The 17815-nt window shown below is 35.9% G+C and overlaps 1 protein-coding gene across 1 annotated transcript; it reads left to right on the plus strand.

The window, feature by feature from the left end:
* Positions 1-930: 930 nt before the first annotated feature.
* Positions 931-7002, plus strand: LOC5580047 (protein phosphatase 1 regulatory subunit 42). The gene is made up of 4 exons (XM_001660649.2): positions 931-1199; positions 1527-1832; positions 6079-6316; positions 6380-7002. The coding sequence occupies exons 1-4, from the start codon at positions 1119-1121 to the stop codon at positions 6889-6891; spliced, it is 1137 nt and encodes a 378-aa protein (XP_001660699.2). The 5' UTR covers positions 931-1118; the 3' UTR covers positions 6892-7002.
* Positions 7003-17815: the final 10813 nt, after the last annotated feature.

Here is a 17815-nt window from a genome sequence, read left to right on the forward strand (position 1 = left end):
GGATTGTACATGGTTTTCATGGTAGTACTAATGCTATTTTTATCAGATTCATTCACCCGATATGTGATATGAGATGTGCAAAATTTCAGTATTGTGGAGCTTTTTGTAATTTTTCGAAATTTTATTTTTTTCCATAAAGCCTGATTGGCTACTGAAAAGGAATCGCTAAAGAATTTTCTCGCCGATTCCTTGCAGAAATTTTCCACAGCAATTCCCATTTGAACTGACATTTCTTTTCAACTGCGTACTGCGATCAGAAAAAAGCGCATTCTTGATCTATTCAGTACAGAAATTTCCCATGCATCAAGATAGGCCGAGAAATTACTTGTCAGCAGCGAATCAGGCTTAAGGCTGGTTTGCTACTGACAAGAAGAGGAATCGCCTATCTCAATGCGTGGAAAATTTCATCCAAGAAATGGTCAAGAAAATCACATTTTTCTGATCACAGTACGCAGTTGAGAAGAAATGTCACTTCAAAGGGACTCTCTGTAGGAAATTTCTTGACCCATTCAGTCAGGGAATTTCTTTACTTTTCTTGAGCGAAACAGCATACTTAGCTATACTGACAAAAATACGCATACTTGGTACTCCATTTACTCAATGCTTACTTTTGTCGAATGTTACAAATATGCCGTTATGGGTAGTAAAAGGTTGAACAACCCTAAACAGCTCAGCCTAATCTAATAAATCTGCAATCACCGGCATTTATGGCAAGCTTGTTCTTCAACTCAATCTGATTGTTACCATTTCGTTGTCAGGCTATAACTATGTGCTTTATGTAAAGCAATGCTCATGGCATAGCTCATAGTTCCTGCCTTGTAGGATCTACGCTGTGTAGTAGATGCAATTCATAGTTTTATTATCGTATCACAACAAACACCCAAACGTAGATTCGGTCGGCAGACGGTAGCAACCGTAACTAGCCGGTTGTTTGATATGGTTGTTTACTACCAGTTTTCGACAAATCGTCTGCTGGCAAACCGATGGGCTTTTCGATTCACCAGAAAGCCGTCGTCCAGTGAACTTTCCACTCTTGTTTTCAAGGATAGGTCCAAGGAGCTAGGAGAGATAGTGATTAGCTAGACAAAACTTGACAAATTAGCGGCTTTCCATTGAAGATGAAGCACAAAAAATCATCCAAAAAGGCCAACACCAATCTGACACACATTTATTTGAACGATAAAAATATCACCCAAATCGTAAGTAGCAACGCGACCGTTTTTTTTTTTTTGCACGGGTGAAGAAAAGTGGTTAGCCGGGTCACGCAATATAAATTCGCGATTGCATGAGGAATGGAATGCCTTTGATTTCAGGATCAAATTGTTCATATATGTACAGTACCACGTGATTCGGTATATAGTGAATTAGTACGAGGTTAACCGTTTCTGAAACGTTTCACGTTTTCAAAACCGATCAATTACCAAATGCGCCGTTTTTATTGCTTTATTGATTTATTGACGTCATCGAGTGCAAACCGTGCTGCGACACATTTTCGTCTCTAAACTGCTTAATCGCAATCGTTTCAGACAAACATTTACCCTACCAAACGGATTCTGGTGCTCTATCTGCACAACAATCAAATTTCCCGCATTGAGAAACTGGGGGGATTCACGCACCTAACGCATCTCTACCTGCAGTGGAACAATTTGAGGAAAATTGAGAATTTGGATGGCTTGAAGAACTTGAAACAGCTCTATTTGGGGTACAACAAAATCGCCAAGTTGGAAAATCTGGGCAATCTGAAAAAGCTGGAACAGATCCACATCGAGCGACAACTGCTGGATGGGACGACCCGTTTCGAGTTTGACGATGACTGTATGAAGGCGCTGGCGGTGAGTGTATTGAATGACTCATATTCTTCGCAGACCAACTAAAAGATTACGCAGATTTGAAATGATTTTAAATGTATCAAAAGAAACTCGCGTCATACAGGTAAACATGTCAGAAGATATAAATTCCAAAATCGTATTTGGCTGTTTCCAGTGAAATCTGGAATGTTTTGCACTATTAAATTATCATATGGTGTACGATGCTGAAACAGTACAAGCAATAGAACAATAATGCCTCAATAGATTATATGGACTACTATAAAACCACTGGAGATTCCTCCATGAATTTCTTCGAAGAATCTTTCCTGAATTTCTCCAAAGATTATTTTAGAAAGTTTTCAAATAAAATCACTAGTCCCCTAGGTATTGATGTTCTTCAAGATTTTCTTTTAGAGCTTATTATTCCGTCAAGTATTTTTATTTCCATTTTTTTCAAGACAAGCAGCATCTACGAATTCAAGAAATCACTCCAGAGAATCCCACAGGGATTTTGTCAAAGAAAACATTGAAAGATTCTTTCAGAATTGTCTCGAGGAAAACCTTGATGAATTTCTCCAGAATCATGAATTCAGTTGTCTTCCTGGTATATTTCTGTAAATTTATGCACTTTGCCGTCCACGAGTATCCCAGAGATTTCTACCTAAAGTTTTATTTTGGGTTTCAACCACGAATTTCTTTAATGACGTCTTAATATCCTCGAAAGTTTTTTTTTTACAGATTTCACCAGAGGAAACTTTTAAAAAACTTCTGCAAAAATGTCAAAAAGAATTAGCTTCAAAGGTATTTGTTTTTTTCAGCAACATCCTTCATTAGAGTCTGAAGGATGAGTTTTCATTTTAAGATGATAAGTTTGTTCTCACATTACAGCACTAAAGTGTTTGGAATAGTTTTCAAAATTCATCCACAGTAAATTTCTTCACAGGAATGTCCTACATTGTCTTCGAGCCACCTTCAAATCACCACCAAAAAGCTGAAAATATAACAGAACATGATTTTTACGGATGGCAAGGTAAACATGGGAGATTGGATTTTCAAACATTTTTAGATTTTGAACCGCTTTAGTGCCCAAGTGATTCCGCATCCTACAATGATTTGGAATTGGAAAATCGTTACTAGAATGCTGGACAACAACCTAGCAGAGATGGCGTTCGACTCAACTCTGGTAAAACAAGGCATGGTGTGTTTCCCCGTTACCCGTTCTGTGACGTAGTTATTAACGCGCCCAGTCTAGCGTATTGGGAGTACAGTAAAAACCCGATTTTATCAGCCCCTCGATGAGTTTTAGGCTGACAAAATGGGGAACCTGACAAAATCGGGTCATTTTATTTTGTTCCTATTTTCAATTTTTAATGTGTAACATGGCTACATGAACTTCTAATGGGGCGATGGACATGGGCGTAGTCAGTTTTTTTTTCATCAGGGGCTGCCAATATCGACTCTTAACACTTCATTCACGCTTTTCACGCCGAAACGATCATTATACACTGCCTTTGCACCCTTTTTGCATAAAACATAAAACTATGCAAAATATCTACCCTATTTATCATAGTAAGTAAAGTGAAGATCTAAACGCATCTTGTTTCAATGTAAAGTGGCTGGTCTGTTTAAAGTCTTGGAGATTTACCTATTGGAAAAATTTTGAAGATTCGATTCGTTGCTATCTCTTTGATTGGCAATTTTGGTCTGACCAGTAAGACAATCGGAATTTACCTGAGTTCCTGGTTATACATGATCGTTAAATCATCTATAAATATCTTCCAGAACATCAAAATTCCTAAAGAGCTACATATTAAAATTCCTCAATATTTTAGAAACTCCATCGAAATAGCATACACAATTGCCTCGAAGCTCTTTTTGGAATTCTTTTAAGTATAATTCAAAGAATGTTTCATTCGGAGATTTCCACATAAATTCTTAACATTATTTGAAATATTAACATTATTTTAAATTTCATCCAGAGGCGTTATGTGAATATTTTCAAGGATTTAACCAGGAATGTTTCTAAAAATATTTCTAGCAGAAAGCAAAGAAGCAAATTCCTCAAGAAAAATTCATCAGAACCTTTTTTGAAATTATTTTTTGAAATCTAACAGAATTTCTTCCTTGACTTCTGGATTCCTAAGAATTTTGTCAGAAAGCATCGGAATTCTTGCTCTGGAATTGTTCAAAAATTCAATCCCAGTATATGGATTCTGCTAACCATTGATAAAACTATTTCCAAAGCAAGATTTTAAGGAAGATCATTAAAAATTTCTATGTGAATGTCTTAATAAATCCTTTCCTCCTTCACAGTTATTTTGCTCATTGTTCATCCACAGATTCGTTTATCGCTATGCTAATTTCGGAAGCAAAAGTATTCCTGTTTTTTCAACAAATTTCCTTTGAAAATTCGAAGACAAGAGACATTTTAAAAATACTTTTCATAGATAGTTCTAGTATAATCAGAGGATTTGAAGCAGTATTCTCAGAATAAGGAGCATTCTGACGCAATTTGAGATGTATTCTACAAATATTTCTGATGGACTTTTGATGAACTTTGCGAAAGAATTTGTAATGCTTTTTTGGGAAAACCATTTGAAGGAATTCCCAGGAATTTCTAGTAAAACATGCAGCAAAATATGTTAAAACAACTTGCAAAAATCAAAGCTTTTTTGGGGGAATTGCAAGGGAAACTTTTGAAAAGGTTAAGTATTATTTTTAGTTGAATCCTTAAACATATTTCGGAATTGTGAATAAAAATTGTTGTTCTCCAGAAGGTTTTCATGTCGAGAAGCTTAACCTCGGGATTATATCACATATGTAATTGCTTGGCATCAAATGCGAATGTTGTTTGAAACACGACTGCGTTGATGACATTTGATAGCTGTTTTCTTCAATCATCATCCATCATTGAAAAAGCAAAGCTACTATGTTAAATTTTGTAGCATGTCAGCAATTGCGCCATTTGGCAGCAGCTCTAAATGCAGGGGAATGAGGAATGTCGTATTTCCGACGATTTTTTACAATTTACCTGTAATTCGGATACAAAAATGATGTACTACAATAATGTTCAGAAGTAACAAAGGAATGATACTACGGTTGAACTTTTATGATTAGACATGAGGTTAAGAATCTTGTAGAACAAAAACTGTAGAGAAATGTATGTTTTACAGGTACTTTAATGAACAGAAATCAATTTTATGAGGTTAAAACCATCTCTAATCGGCATACAGTGTTCTCAGAAGTTGTGAAGTACTAATAATACGTTCAACTAGTGGTATTTATTTTGATTTTCGTTTTTCTAAATTTTCGTTAGAATTTTTTGAATGTAAAAAATAGCCAAAAAAACACAAATTTGACTTGAGGCACCTCCTAATCTTCTCCAAATTGGATGAAAATTTGACTGGTAGTTTGTTTTAGTATTGCAGCTAGGACTAGGGGGTGACTGGTTGAATCCCAGAAATTTTGATTTTTGTGAAACTGTCTAGGGTAAGTGTTCCCTTAGTTGTGGGTGTTCCTATAGTTGCGGTAGTGCCGTTTTCACTGATTTTATTGTATTAGCCACAGAACCGACACTGCCAATCGACGAATTGGCTTGTTGATGCACGGAATAGTTGAAAAGAGCGTTCAAATTGCTTTAAAACTGATGAAATATCACTAAAATTGCAAAAACTGTTCTTGCTTGTACCAATAATTGCGGTAAAGTGTTCCTATAGTGGAGGATCCCATAAGAAAACCACGGATACCGCAACTATAGGAACACAAATTAAAAATATACCGCAACTAAAGGAACAGCGTACCAATAGTGGAGGTATTATTTTTCACTGACATGCCGTGGATTACTACGATGAAATCATTTTTCTCCTTAAGTCAATGGTCGTTACTTCCCGTTACAACATCAACATGTGCATTAATTGCGCTTCTTGAATTAAAGCGGTTAAATGGAGTTCAATCGTGCTTAGTACCTCCACTATTGGTACATCTACCCTAGTATACATTTAAAAAAAAACAAATAAAATTAAACACATTTATTAACCTTTCATCAATTAACCCTGTACTGATCCAACACCACTGAACATTAGGTTAATTGTGACTTTAAAAAATAGTACGAATTAAAAAAGGCTAACAATTTGTGATAAACGGTTACAATTCAAATCATTTTTCAATATCTTTGTCATCGTTCAACCATTTACAATTATTAGTAGATAAATGTTTCCACCCAATTCGCCAAAAAAGAGAGATTTTTTTGTAATAACTTTTTCTCTAACAGAACCATCTCAAGGTGTTGAACATCAAAAAGCTCCGACTCACCCACTTGACAGCGCTGGAACCGCTATGGAAGCTGGAAGTCCTTCTGGCATCGGAGAACAATTTTAAATCGACAGAGGACATCACCCCGGTAATCAGTGCCCTGTACTCGTTACGCGTTCTCGATCTTCAGGGGTGCGTTGCGCAAAAGGATGTCCACTACCGGGAGAAGGTTACGGCCGCCGCTGGACATAAATTGCGTAGGTCTACATATTTGTGGTATAAGAGAATATGAGATTGATGACCTAATACTGTTTTTGCAGTGCTTTTGGATGGTAAAATGATCTCCCAATCGACGCGTAACTTCATCAAGAACTTCCAGACCATCAAGCAGGAGAAGAAGCGTCGCGCCTTGGCTGCCGGAAGTGAGGAGAAAGCAAAAACGGCAGACAACTCCAAGTGCTCGCTTGATAGTAGTACCGGTAGCGAGAGCACATTTACCGTCGGAGGAGGGCACATCCGGGGTCATTTCCCAACGAATTCGCTCTTCCAGGTGACTCCTCGGCGGCCGGTGTGTCCAAGGGTTCCCCGGAAGCCCGTCATTCGATCGCCGGTGCTGCTGAAAACGATGTCGGCCCATTTTAGTGATGAGATGTTCGGACGCGCTGAGATTAGAGGGCTGGATTCGGGACTGGTGATGTCGGAACGAGGCGGCAGCCAGAACAATAATATCGGGGTGATGTTGCAGGGGAAGGTCATGAAGGCAGAAGTTCCGGTGTTCAAGGAAAAGATTCGCGTGCAACGGAAGGTGCAATCATTACCGTCGATCGATTAGTTGAAAAATAGTGCGTGACTGTTTTCGGTGGTGTGCTGATGTCTTGGTTTCTAGCTAGCGGTTTGGTTTGGACATTTTACGGTTGATGAGAATAAAATTTTAGCTGAATAATGGTTGGTGTTTTCAATATTCCGAATAAATCAGTGTGTATTATACTCTTGTGCTGTGCAATCACTTGAATACAAAAACAGAACTTTTCAGTGCTATTTTTTTCTATCTATTGATCATTTTTCGATATTTGTTTGGACCCGTGCCTTCGATTTTTCGTTGTACCCGTAAGCGAAAGCTAGAGGTGGTAATCCTTTTTGGACACTGTCTTTGGGAAAAACAACTTAAGTCTGATTCGCTGCTGACAAGTAATTTCTTGGCCTATCTTGATTAGACCTGTTCATATTTAAAAAAAATGCCTGGAAATCTACCGGTCAAGCAGTATTCGGAATTCTCATGCCAACAACAATGTCTGGTCAAATTTTCAGCTCATTTGATAAAGATTTCAGTATGCTTCAAGTTGAAAATGTGTTTTTGGGCTTATTTCAAGGTTTGAAAAATCATAACTAGCATGTGTAAAATCAAAACCACTTGCTATTACCACTATTTGAAAGCTAATTCTATTATGTTAAAGTTTCTCGAACACGCTAATAACATTAAATTGAGTTTTAACATTGTTTGATCCAAATTTGTACTCCGCAGTACCCAGAAATTACTGTTTTCTCAATATACATGGTATATAAAACACCCATTGGCATTATTTTTTCAGGCCCTAGTCAACGGGAATAAAACAAAATACATTTCTGAATTCATTGACCATCAAAAGACTACATGTTGCTTAAGGCAATAAATTACAATAAATGCCCAAAGATCAAGCACCGCGTCGCAACCTGATGATAATCAAATCATGCATGACACATGTACCGGAAACGAACAAGTTAGCATTGCTTTTTCTTTCCGAGTGATGATTGTTTTGATCGCATTTCAGTGATCATTTAGAACGATTTAAAAACAATCATCATCATCGACTGAGAAAAGGCAGTGCTAACGTATTCATTTTTTGTATTCCTTGAAGCTCACGGTAGTGCTCTTGGGTCACCCACAGTGGATTTACAAATGCGCTTTATAATTACTTATTTTTTAGAATTTAATTTCGTAAGATAAATGGTAACTTTGAACGGGATTGACTTTTAGATATGCATTGTCATCATGTCTGGAAATTAAAAATACGAAATTTTCATGCAGGTATGTTTTATAGAGAGAAAACTCCTCAAAAATACTGATTTTCATGAACCTCGAGATACAAACCTCAACCAAACTATGTTAAAACTTGCTCCAATCATAAAATCGTGTTCGGCAAAAGTTCGTAGAATTGGATAAACTACTATGTAGAGGTATTTCCGATAAATTTTGATGTTTCGTTCGGTAGTTATGATTTTTTAAGCTTGAAAATAGCTTAAAAACACATAATTGATTTGAAGCACAACTAAATATACTCTAAATTGAATGAAATTTTAGCCATAAGTTCATTTCGCAATGAAAAATCAAAGTATTGGTTGACTGGGGAGTTTCCAGACATTTTTGAAAATATGAATAGGTCTAATCTGGGAGGGAGGCACCGATACTACACACGAAATATGACATGATTTTTTTTCAAACTGCAAGAAAACTCCAGCTTGCCAACGACAATCAAGGCAGACCTGATGAGAATCGCTAGTTTTCTTTTGTTGTGTACCTTCCACCTTTTCGGACAAACATTGAAAAAGGGCCAAAGTTTTCTATGCATTTCATTTTCGTTTTTATTAGAAAAAGTAAAATTATGCGTATTTAAGTACTTTATATTCAATCAGAATAATAGGTGCTATCGTGACATTACTTTAGAATAGGCATGAATAGCTTATCAATCGATTTGTTGTCATATTTGATGAAATGCCAAAAAATGTTTTGATCAATTACGCACTTTTTCCAAGTTTGTCCATTGTTTGAGATCCGGGCTCACAGTGACAGTTCGTGACAGCAGAATCTCGGCTCACTATGACGTACAGAAATTTCGTATTGGTTTCTCCCTCCCAGGGTCTAATCTTGATGCATGGGAAATTTCTGCAAGGAATCGATCAAGGAAGCGTTTTTTTTCTGATCGCAGTACGCAGTGTCGCAGAAGTGTCAGTTCAAACGGGAGTCGCTGTAGAAAATTTCTGAAAGGAATCGGCAAGAAATTTCTTTAGCCATTCCTTTCCAGCAGCAAATCAGGCTTTAGAAGAAAGTTACCTTCTAAAGCCTGATTTGCTGCTGGAAAGGAATCGCTAAAGAAAATCTTTCGTTTATTTACTGAACATGGTTTCAACCACGAAGAAAAGGAAGGTGACTCTTTGAATACACAACTTTCACTAAACGTGGCAAAATGGAATAACGCTTCTCCGAAAATCGCGCTTTTTTGATAATTGTATCGAAATGAGCAATTAATTCGATGCTTCAGAAAAAATGTTCCGAACATCAAATCAAAGTAGCCTCTAGCTTAGGCTCTTTGAATCAAGTGAGCAGAAAACAAAGAGTTCCGCCGATCGTTGTAAGTTTTTCCGAATTTGGGGGATTTAGGCAGGAGATCTTGAACTCCACTAGGGAAAACAAGATTTTCTTCCAAATCGCAAAGAAAAGAGACTGTCGCGTTTTGCCGGGAACTCTTAAACATCGCGAACTTCTTCTCAAACATCCTGAAGTGAAGAGGCACATTTTTTACATATAACGACAAAACTGAACGTTTGTTTAAAATCGTCTTGAGAGGTCTCTCAAGTGACTATAAGTCACCTGAAGAGATCAAAAATGGAATAAATGATTTACTTGGATTTTCCCCAGTCCAAGTAATCATTATGAAAAAAACCCAATCTGGCATTCTTCGGTAAGGGCTTTCTCAAGAATATTATTAAGTTCACTTTAACAAAAAAAGATAGTAACAAATTGCGGAGGCCTCATAAGTCTAACTTTTGGGAATGCCCTTCACGCAAAAGAGTCGTTGAGGCTCGTGCCAGGCAGATGGAGGATAATATCCGTTACGATAACGGTCGTTTCCGGAATTTGCCTGGTAGAGTATCGAACAATGCTCATTTTTCAGTTAACGATTGCTTGATTATAAATCAAGCCATCAGGAAGATTACAATCATGCTCATTCACAAACTATTTTTTCCGTCGGGTAGCTGTTCGATTCTTTTAATTTCGAATGGATCTGCCCACGGAAAATCCTATGCCGATATCGTAGCAGGTAATTTTTTTCATACTACGGGTAACCGTTCTAATTGCATAAAATCAAATGAAAAAAAAACCCTGCTGCCACGGGAAACTTCTATTCCGCTTCTTCGTCTATCATAAATTCTAACGGAAAATCATCAAATAATGTCCCTACTTCAAGTAATATGTCTCCCTCTGATTTTATTTTTCAAACTGAACAATTGAATCAAATGATTGATTCAATGTTCAAAACCACCACTAGACTGAAGCAGTCTAAGTTGGTGGAAAATTCACTAATCAAATTGTTATTGGATTATGTTTTTCTAATGAATCCAAAAATAAATTCCAATATTTTAAATTGGACTGTTCGTTCTTTGAACGGTCAAAGGACGAGCTGTTTAATTTTCTTACAGCTAATAACATACATATAGCAGTTATTACTGAAACTTTTTTGAAATCTGGAACCAAACTCATAAGGGATCCCAAACTTTTTTGTATATCGTAATGATCGACTTGATGGTGCGTGTGGGGGAGTTGCAATCATCATTCATGGGCGTATGAAATATCAACTGTTTTCGTCATTAGAAACTAATTTTTTTGAAACTTTGAGTCTTTCTGTTGCAACACAGCTTGGTAAATATACTTTCATAGCTGCCTATTTGCCTTTTTAATGTTCTGGACAGCACGTCAATTTGTTTCAAACTGACTTGCGAAAATTGACTTCCAATAAGTGACTTTAATGCCAAACATCGGTCATGGAATAATTCACAAAGTAATTCCAACAGCAGAATTTTTCGATGAGTGCTCTTCAGGATATTTTTTAATCTAGGATACTCGACTGGAAGGATTTTAACTGTGATTTTATGGCTTTCTCAGTCTAGGGAAATCAAAACGGAAAGTTTAATTTTTTAATTCAATAACCTAATAGCCCTACTTATTTTTCCTCTTCTGGAAATCCATCTACGATTGATTTGGTCTTAATCGACTCTAGTCATCTTTGTAGCCAATTAGTTACTCATGCTGATTTTGATTCTGATCATGTCCCTGTTACATTTCAAATATCCCATGAAGCGATGCTCAATCCTATCAACTCCCCTTTCAATTATTTTCGAGACGACTGGAATATGTATGAAACATATGTTGACTGGACTTTAATCTTGATGTTAACATTTCTTTACAAACAAAATTTGATATAAACAATGCATGGGGCATTGCAAAATTTGAATCCGTGATTAAAGTCGACGGTCTTAAACTCTTGTTCCGTCTTAAAAACGTGAGAAGAAGGCAATTTCAACGCACTCGCGATCCTGCTATGAAAATTATATGGCAGGATCCGCAGAAAAAAAAAATAAAAAACGATTTTTACGAATAAGAAACAAAAAAATCTGAAAATATAATTTCTCAATTGGACCCTGGCTCTAAGCCCTTTTGGAAATTATCGGAAATTTTGAAAAAACCTCAGAAGCCAATACCGGCATTGGAAGAGGAAAACAAATTATTACTAACTAATTACGAAAAAGCTAAAAAACTTGCTATGCAGTTTGAAAGCGCGCACAATTTTAATTTAGGACTTACTAGTCCAATTGAAAATCAAGTTACTCAGGACTTCGAAAATATTCTCAATCAAGAGAACGTTTTCGAAAATTCCTGGGAAACTGATTTGGAAGAAGTGAAAACTATTATTAAAAAATTCAAAAATATGTAAGCTCCTGGCGATGATGGAATTTTCTACATCCTCATCAAGAAACTTCCAGAGAGTAGCTTATCATTTTTAGTTGATATATTTAACAAATGTTTTCAATTGGCATGTTATCCTGACAAATGGAAAAACGCTAAGGACGAATTCCATCCAGAATGAGTCGAAAAAAATAAAAATCGAGTTCGATAGTCTTCGATTTGGATTAATTTTTGCACATGGTTTTTGTATGGTAGAATAAATATTTTCCATAGAAAAAAAATATCATTTTGACTCAAGTGTAACTTTTGAAAATGGCCTATAAATTTTTGCTTGCAACTTATTTGAAAAATTTTAACTCCAAAACTGTTGATTTTAGACAAAAATGTTCTATGAAGAAGTTGTAGTGAACTGATTGGACTATAAGAAAAAAATATACACTGGAAAAATATTTTCTCTAGAAGTAGCCATTTTCAAGTTACCGTAAAATGGGGTGTTAAGGACTCGTGAGGTTTTAAGGGATTGAACTTCTCAATCAAGTTCGACAAATCACAGAAACCTAGAAAGTCGATATGTAAGTCATCTGAAATGCTCGATTTGTTCAGAGGATTGTGAACTGCAGTATGTAATAGGAGCTGTCTATTAATATGAAGTATTGTGGTTTATAGAAATTGAAAACCTTTCAAAGCATTTTTGTTCAAATTTTATGGTCTAAATACATTTACATACAATACAATACAATTTAATTGAGATCATAGTACAGACAAAAACTTCTTAAAATTATGTCTGGGTTTCGATTTTTAGAAACTTTTATGAAAAAAGTCTCGTTTTTAAAATAAGTGGGGTGTTAAGGAATTATCTATTATAACTTTTCTAAGTAACTAAACTCATTCAATTTATGCCGTAATATATTTCAATATAGTTTTGAGCTGTTCCGTTAAGTTGAACTGCAACGTAAAGTTAAGGGATCTATTAAGTAAGTCACTAAATATCGATCATGCCACTGGGTGTTACATGCAAATCCGTTGTTTGGTGCAGAGCTGCTCGCTGTCACTATCAACGCATAAAATTTGCTGATTTGTACAGACCGACTGTGATACAATTCGGATCATTCTATATCACATTAACATCATGCTGTCTACTCCATCTCCAGTGCATTGAAGGCGATAGACTATGGATATCACTGATGGGTTAAGTTTAGCCTAAAATTAGGCAAATAAAATGGCAATTTATTAGTATGATTTTTTGACAGTGCTGCAAACAGATTGAAATTACGTGTTGGTCACTGAAAAACCTCAAAAGCATGGATAATTACCACGTGATCACTCATTCTGCAGTGATTATGATCTAGATTGCTATGTCGCATTAATGCCGTTGGATGTCAAATCAAAGTGATATTGATAACTCGCAAGTGATATTGGTAGTTTTAGAGCATCAGCCATCAGCTGATAGTTTTTATATTAAGTAGAGTTCCTTTCTTTGGTGTGGTGCTTTATTTAAAAGGCAAATTGGACACTTACTCTATTCACACTTAAAGCTTATTGAAATTATCCTTCTTTTGACAAGTCATGACAAGATTGCTCTGCACTGTTCTAGGATACGAGTACTGCATATAAGTATAAAAATCTTTTCAAGACAATTGTGCGATGCACTGATAGCTTGCTTGAAAATAGAATCAATAGGTATGAGAGATTTAGCAGTTAGGAATAGCGTTTTCAGGAGTTCCAACTTGAATTATATTGAAGTAATATCATCTTTACTTTGAACAAGACTTTTAGAGTTGAAGGGACACATCAACGATGTTGACCAAAATATTTTTTTTTGCTGTTGGCAAAATATAGTTTTATATACAAAGCTCAAATTCCTTAACACTCCATTTTGCATTTTCGCCAAAAATCACACATTTTTATGATTATCTCAGAAATCTGCCATAGGATCGTCTTTATTGTAATTGGCTTTTGATATACACGCCGGGAGAATGGTAGGACCTGGTAGGACTGTATTTTGTACAATTATTGGCATACTAGAAGTTGTTCGAATTTCAAGTGGAATTTTTTTTTCATCCCTTAACACCCCATTTTACGGTATATCAAGTTTAATGTAAAAAATAATATTTAAATATTAAAATAGGTCATTTTCATTAGTTATTCGCGATTGGAGTTATCAGTCAGTAGCTGTCTGCAGAGAATGGACTAGCTTGTTTTCTTTGTGCTTAGAACAAGCTAGCCTGGAGTTGGAATTGCTTCGTGCTTTCCAATAGGTTATGGGCCCAGAAACGGTTCATCTGCGAGTCCCAAGAAACAATTGTAGGCGATTTATAAACTTGCCTGCTTAACTAAAGCTTTACAGCAGCCGTGGTAGTTGAACAAAAGTATAAGTTGTACAAAGTGATGATCAAATGTTGCATATATTGTTAGCAGCACTTTTGTTCCTCACTTTCATGGCATTTTAATAGCAAGTAGAACCAAAGTTGAAGCAACGTTTGTCGATAATTTAGTATGGTTGTATAAGAGCCTCTCTATAATAATTGAAGATGTGCTGTTTCTCAAGATCCAGACTCTGCTGTTCCATATGCGACAAACAATTGAATAACAAGCTTTTATAATGGATAATTAAAATAACCAAAACGGCCGCTATGGAAAGCATAGATAGCGCCACCGTAGCCTTGTGTGTTTGACAGAACAGCAATGCTGTCACAATGTTAAATCCCATATACAGTGGCGCCTTTGTTTTGATGCGGTGAGCACTTGCAAAAACTACATTCAATGATCCATTTTTAGCAACACTTGTTTCGTCACTTTTCAACAATACTTAAATGGGACAAAACGGCAGTGAAAATATGTTTGCTTTGAAAAGCTTTGAATTCAACTTTTCAACCACCAGTAATATAAAAGCTCTTAAACATAGTTGTAGGTACATTCTTGTTCAAACCTTGTAGAAGTGTGGTAGTAACCATTATTACCGACTAAGATTGAAATTCTCAATCACAAGTATTGTTCAACTTCTCAAGAAACAATTACTTCCTCGAGAAAAGTTTCTGAGAGCTGTTTTACTGATTGTTTAATAATTGTCTTGATGAAATTAAAACTATTATTCAAGCTTTATTCACCCAGAAATGGAGAATCTATTCAATAATAAACCATTTGATTAACGCAGTATTGTAATTGCTTATGCAATGACTTTACCTTGGCTATTAAACATTAATAACATTATAAATAGACACTACAATGTGTATTCAACAAGTAAACCACCAGTTATCCATCGATGATTCAGAAATGCTTGTTCAGCGTTTGTTTAACAGGGATTTATAACGAGTAATAATTAAATCGTGGAAGAATAGTTGAAGAAGTCCTTATTACTTATAATCACCGTCATTCCAAAAATAGCCTTTGTACAGTGTTAATTCAACATTATGTTTTGATAAGGTGATTATTGATCTGTTATTAAACTATAATATAACTGATAGCTTGAATAAGTCTTACGTTTGAGACCATTCACAAGCAATGTTCAACAAAGATGTTTACTTACACCGTAGGCAAGCAAAATACTTAGACAATGTTTAAACAACATATGTACGATAATTTGTTCGATTATCTTATTATATCTTTAAATACTGCTCTTTATCTGCTGTTCTATGTAACCTTGATTAAAGCAGTGGAGAAGCATGCACCTGTAAATCGCAAGGTCCTGAGTTCGAGTCTCGACATCCCAACAATGTTTGATTTAATAATGAAGTGCCAAATTCCTAGGCATCCAGATATGAGTATTTGATGAAGTGCGCAAATAACTACCAATGTTTTTGCTGTTTCCATTATAAAATAAATGTTGAAGAAACATTGAACAAACCTCTTTTTGTACGTTTAAACAATTAATTCTATAAATAAATATGATGTCCAATTCAGTTGAACAAAACGCTTAAACAGATTGTGTTCAGCATGTGCTGTTGTTGAACTAATGCTGAACAAAGTCTACTATTTTGTACACTTGTTACCATGAGTAATAATGGCATCTACAACTTTTCTTCGACAATTTAGAAATACAGTCAACTCTCCCTAACTCGATATTGAAGGGACCATCGAGTTAGGGAGGTTTTGAGTTACAGAACACAAAAGCAGTGCAACTGCGTTCCAAGAGACCATCGAGTTGGCCTTGAAAACCAACTTTTACTATGGTTCTCTAACTCGATATCGAGATACGGAATATCGAGTAAGGGAGAGTTAACCGTAACACGTTACGAAATCCTGTCAAACAAACGCCTAATAAGCATCTCTGGATATTCGCTGTACACCTGGTGGATAAAATGTTGAATAAAAATTATAAAGTCTACTTATAATGTTACTACTGTTTAACAGCCGAGGTAAGGTCATTGAATAAACATGTACTAAAATACGTTAATAAAATTGTTGTTGTTGAATAGATTCTCCATTTCTGGGCGAATAAGGCTTGAATAATAGTTTAATATTAACTAAGTCAATCATTAGGCAACTAACAGCTTGATAAAACAGTTCTGAGAAACTTTTCTTAAAGCAAAAATTGTTTCTTGGGGTGTGCTCTACAGAAAGATCAGCCGTACGGGATCCGTAGGAGGAGCTGCTGGCTGGTCGGAGCATGTACAAGCATCGGAGTCGGACCACTTGTACAGGGCTCGAGTTGAGGAGTAGCTTCGTGATCCTCCGAAATTAGAACCTCGACGAGCTTCGTGATCCGTTAGGAGGTAGAACCTGAACTTTGTGGTGGATAAGTAGTTGGAGCTTCGTGATCTTCGGAAGGTAGAACCCGAACGACCTATATGGTGGACGAGAAGGTAGAACCTGCAAGAGCTTTGTGAACCTGGACGAGGAGTTTGGCGACAGGAAGAGCAATCCGAATGACGACACTAAGGAGGAGTGTTGGGATTGTAGTGTCGCACCCGTAGGTAGAATATACGGGAATCGTCGGTGGTAGTATTTAGAGGTATGCTTAGTGGAAATGTTTGTATTGTAAATAACTGGATGAAATAAAAGGAACAGCAGTTGCTAGTTGAGTTATCAGTCAGTAGCTGTCTGCAGGAATGGACTAGCTTGTTTTCTTTGTGCTCAGTATAAGCTACCCTGGTATTGGAATTGTCTTCGTGTGCTTCCAACAAAATCCCCTAATACCAATGAAGAAATTTTCGGATAGATTGATAAGCCCTTGTGCAATTATTATGGAAAAATGGCACATTTATTTTTATAACATAATATACACTGTGATTTTCATTTATCTGATTTTGTTTTGCTTTTTTTACTCTCTCACATGTTGTGGCATTTACAGTTTCGTTTCGTTTTCTCACATGATTCCTTCACCATTTCCAATCATTTTATACTAATTTTCATTGTTTGTTTTTGTTTATTTGCAATTTGTTGTAACACAGAAACTTGTTTTGTTTACGATAAATACCTCTGCTGATTTGCTTAATATTTTCGTTTGCTTTAGATTTATATAGAGATGATTTCGATCTTTTGGTATCTTTCGATAATTCTTAAAAGAGTTTGAGTGAAATATTTGCATGGTTGTTGGCTTATTTGCTACAATGATACTGATCAAGTTCCGTTCGCTTTTCTTACTTCGTTACATTAGATACGATATTACTTTCCATTGTTTGCTTTGATTTTTGCAAGTGTAATACTAGTAATGATTCCTCCCCAAAAGGTTAATGGCCGTTTTCTTCTGTCGGTTTGGTTTCAGTAGTAAAAAATTCAAACTACAGATCAGCGGTGCCGGGTTTGTTCTGGAGATTGGTGAACAATAAAACAAGGGAAAACTAATATAAAACAACACAGGAAATAAGTATCCGGATGAAAATTCACATTCTTTGTGCCCTTTCTGTTTCCCAAAAATTAAGTTTCTTTTGTGCACATCTTCTCTTGCCTAAGTAGCGATCAAAAAATCAAGGAGACGAAATAATTGTATCTCTGCAAGAAATATTTACTCTACTTTCACGTCCGCGAATATAAAACGTTATAAAATATATAGGTTTTTCCATAAAAATACTTTTTCCTCCTTGTTTGCCTAGCTTTC

Source organism: Aedes aegypti, chromosome 2 (genome assembly GCF_002204515.2).
Source record: "Aedes aegypti strain LVP_AGWG chromosome 2, AaegL5.0 Primary Assembly, whole genome shotgun sequence".
In the NCBI taxonomy this organism is placed as follows: Eukaryota; Metazoa; Arthropoda; class Insecta; order Diptera; family Culicidae; genus Aedes; species Aedes aegypti.

What these genes read in the sequence shown, in the direction of transcription:
- LOC5580047 (XM_001660649.2), top strand. Translation starts at nt 1,119, where the DNA reads ATGAAGCACAAAAAATCATCCAAAAAGGCCAACACCAATCTGACACAC. An exon ending in ACTGTATGAAGGCGCTGGCG is followed by an intron (nt 1,833 to 6,078) that starts GTGAGTGTATTG and finishes TTTCTCTAACAG; the next exon opens with AACCATCTCAAGGTGTTGAA. An exon ending in CGCCGCTGGACATAAATTGC is followed by an intron (nt 6,317 to 6,379) that starts GTAGGTCTACAT and finishes CTGTTTTTGCAG; the next exon opens with TGCTTTTGGATGGTAAAATG.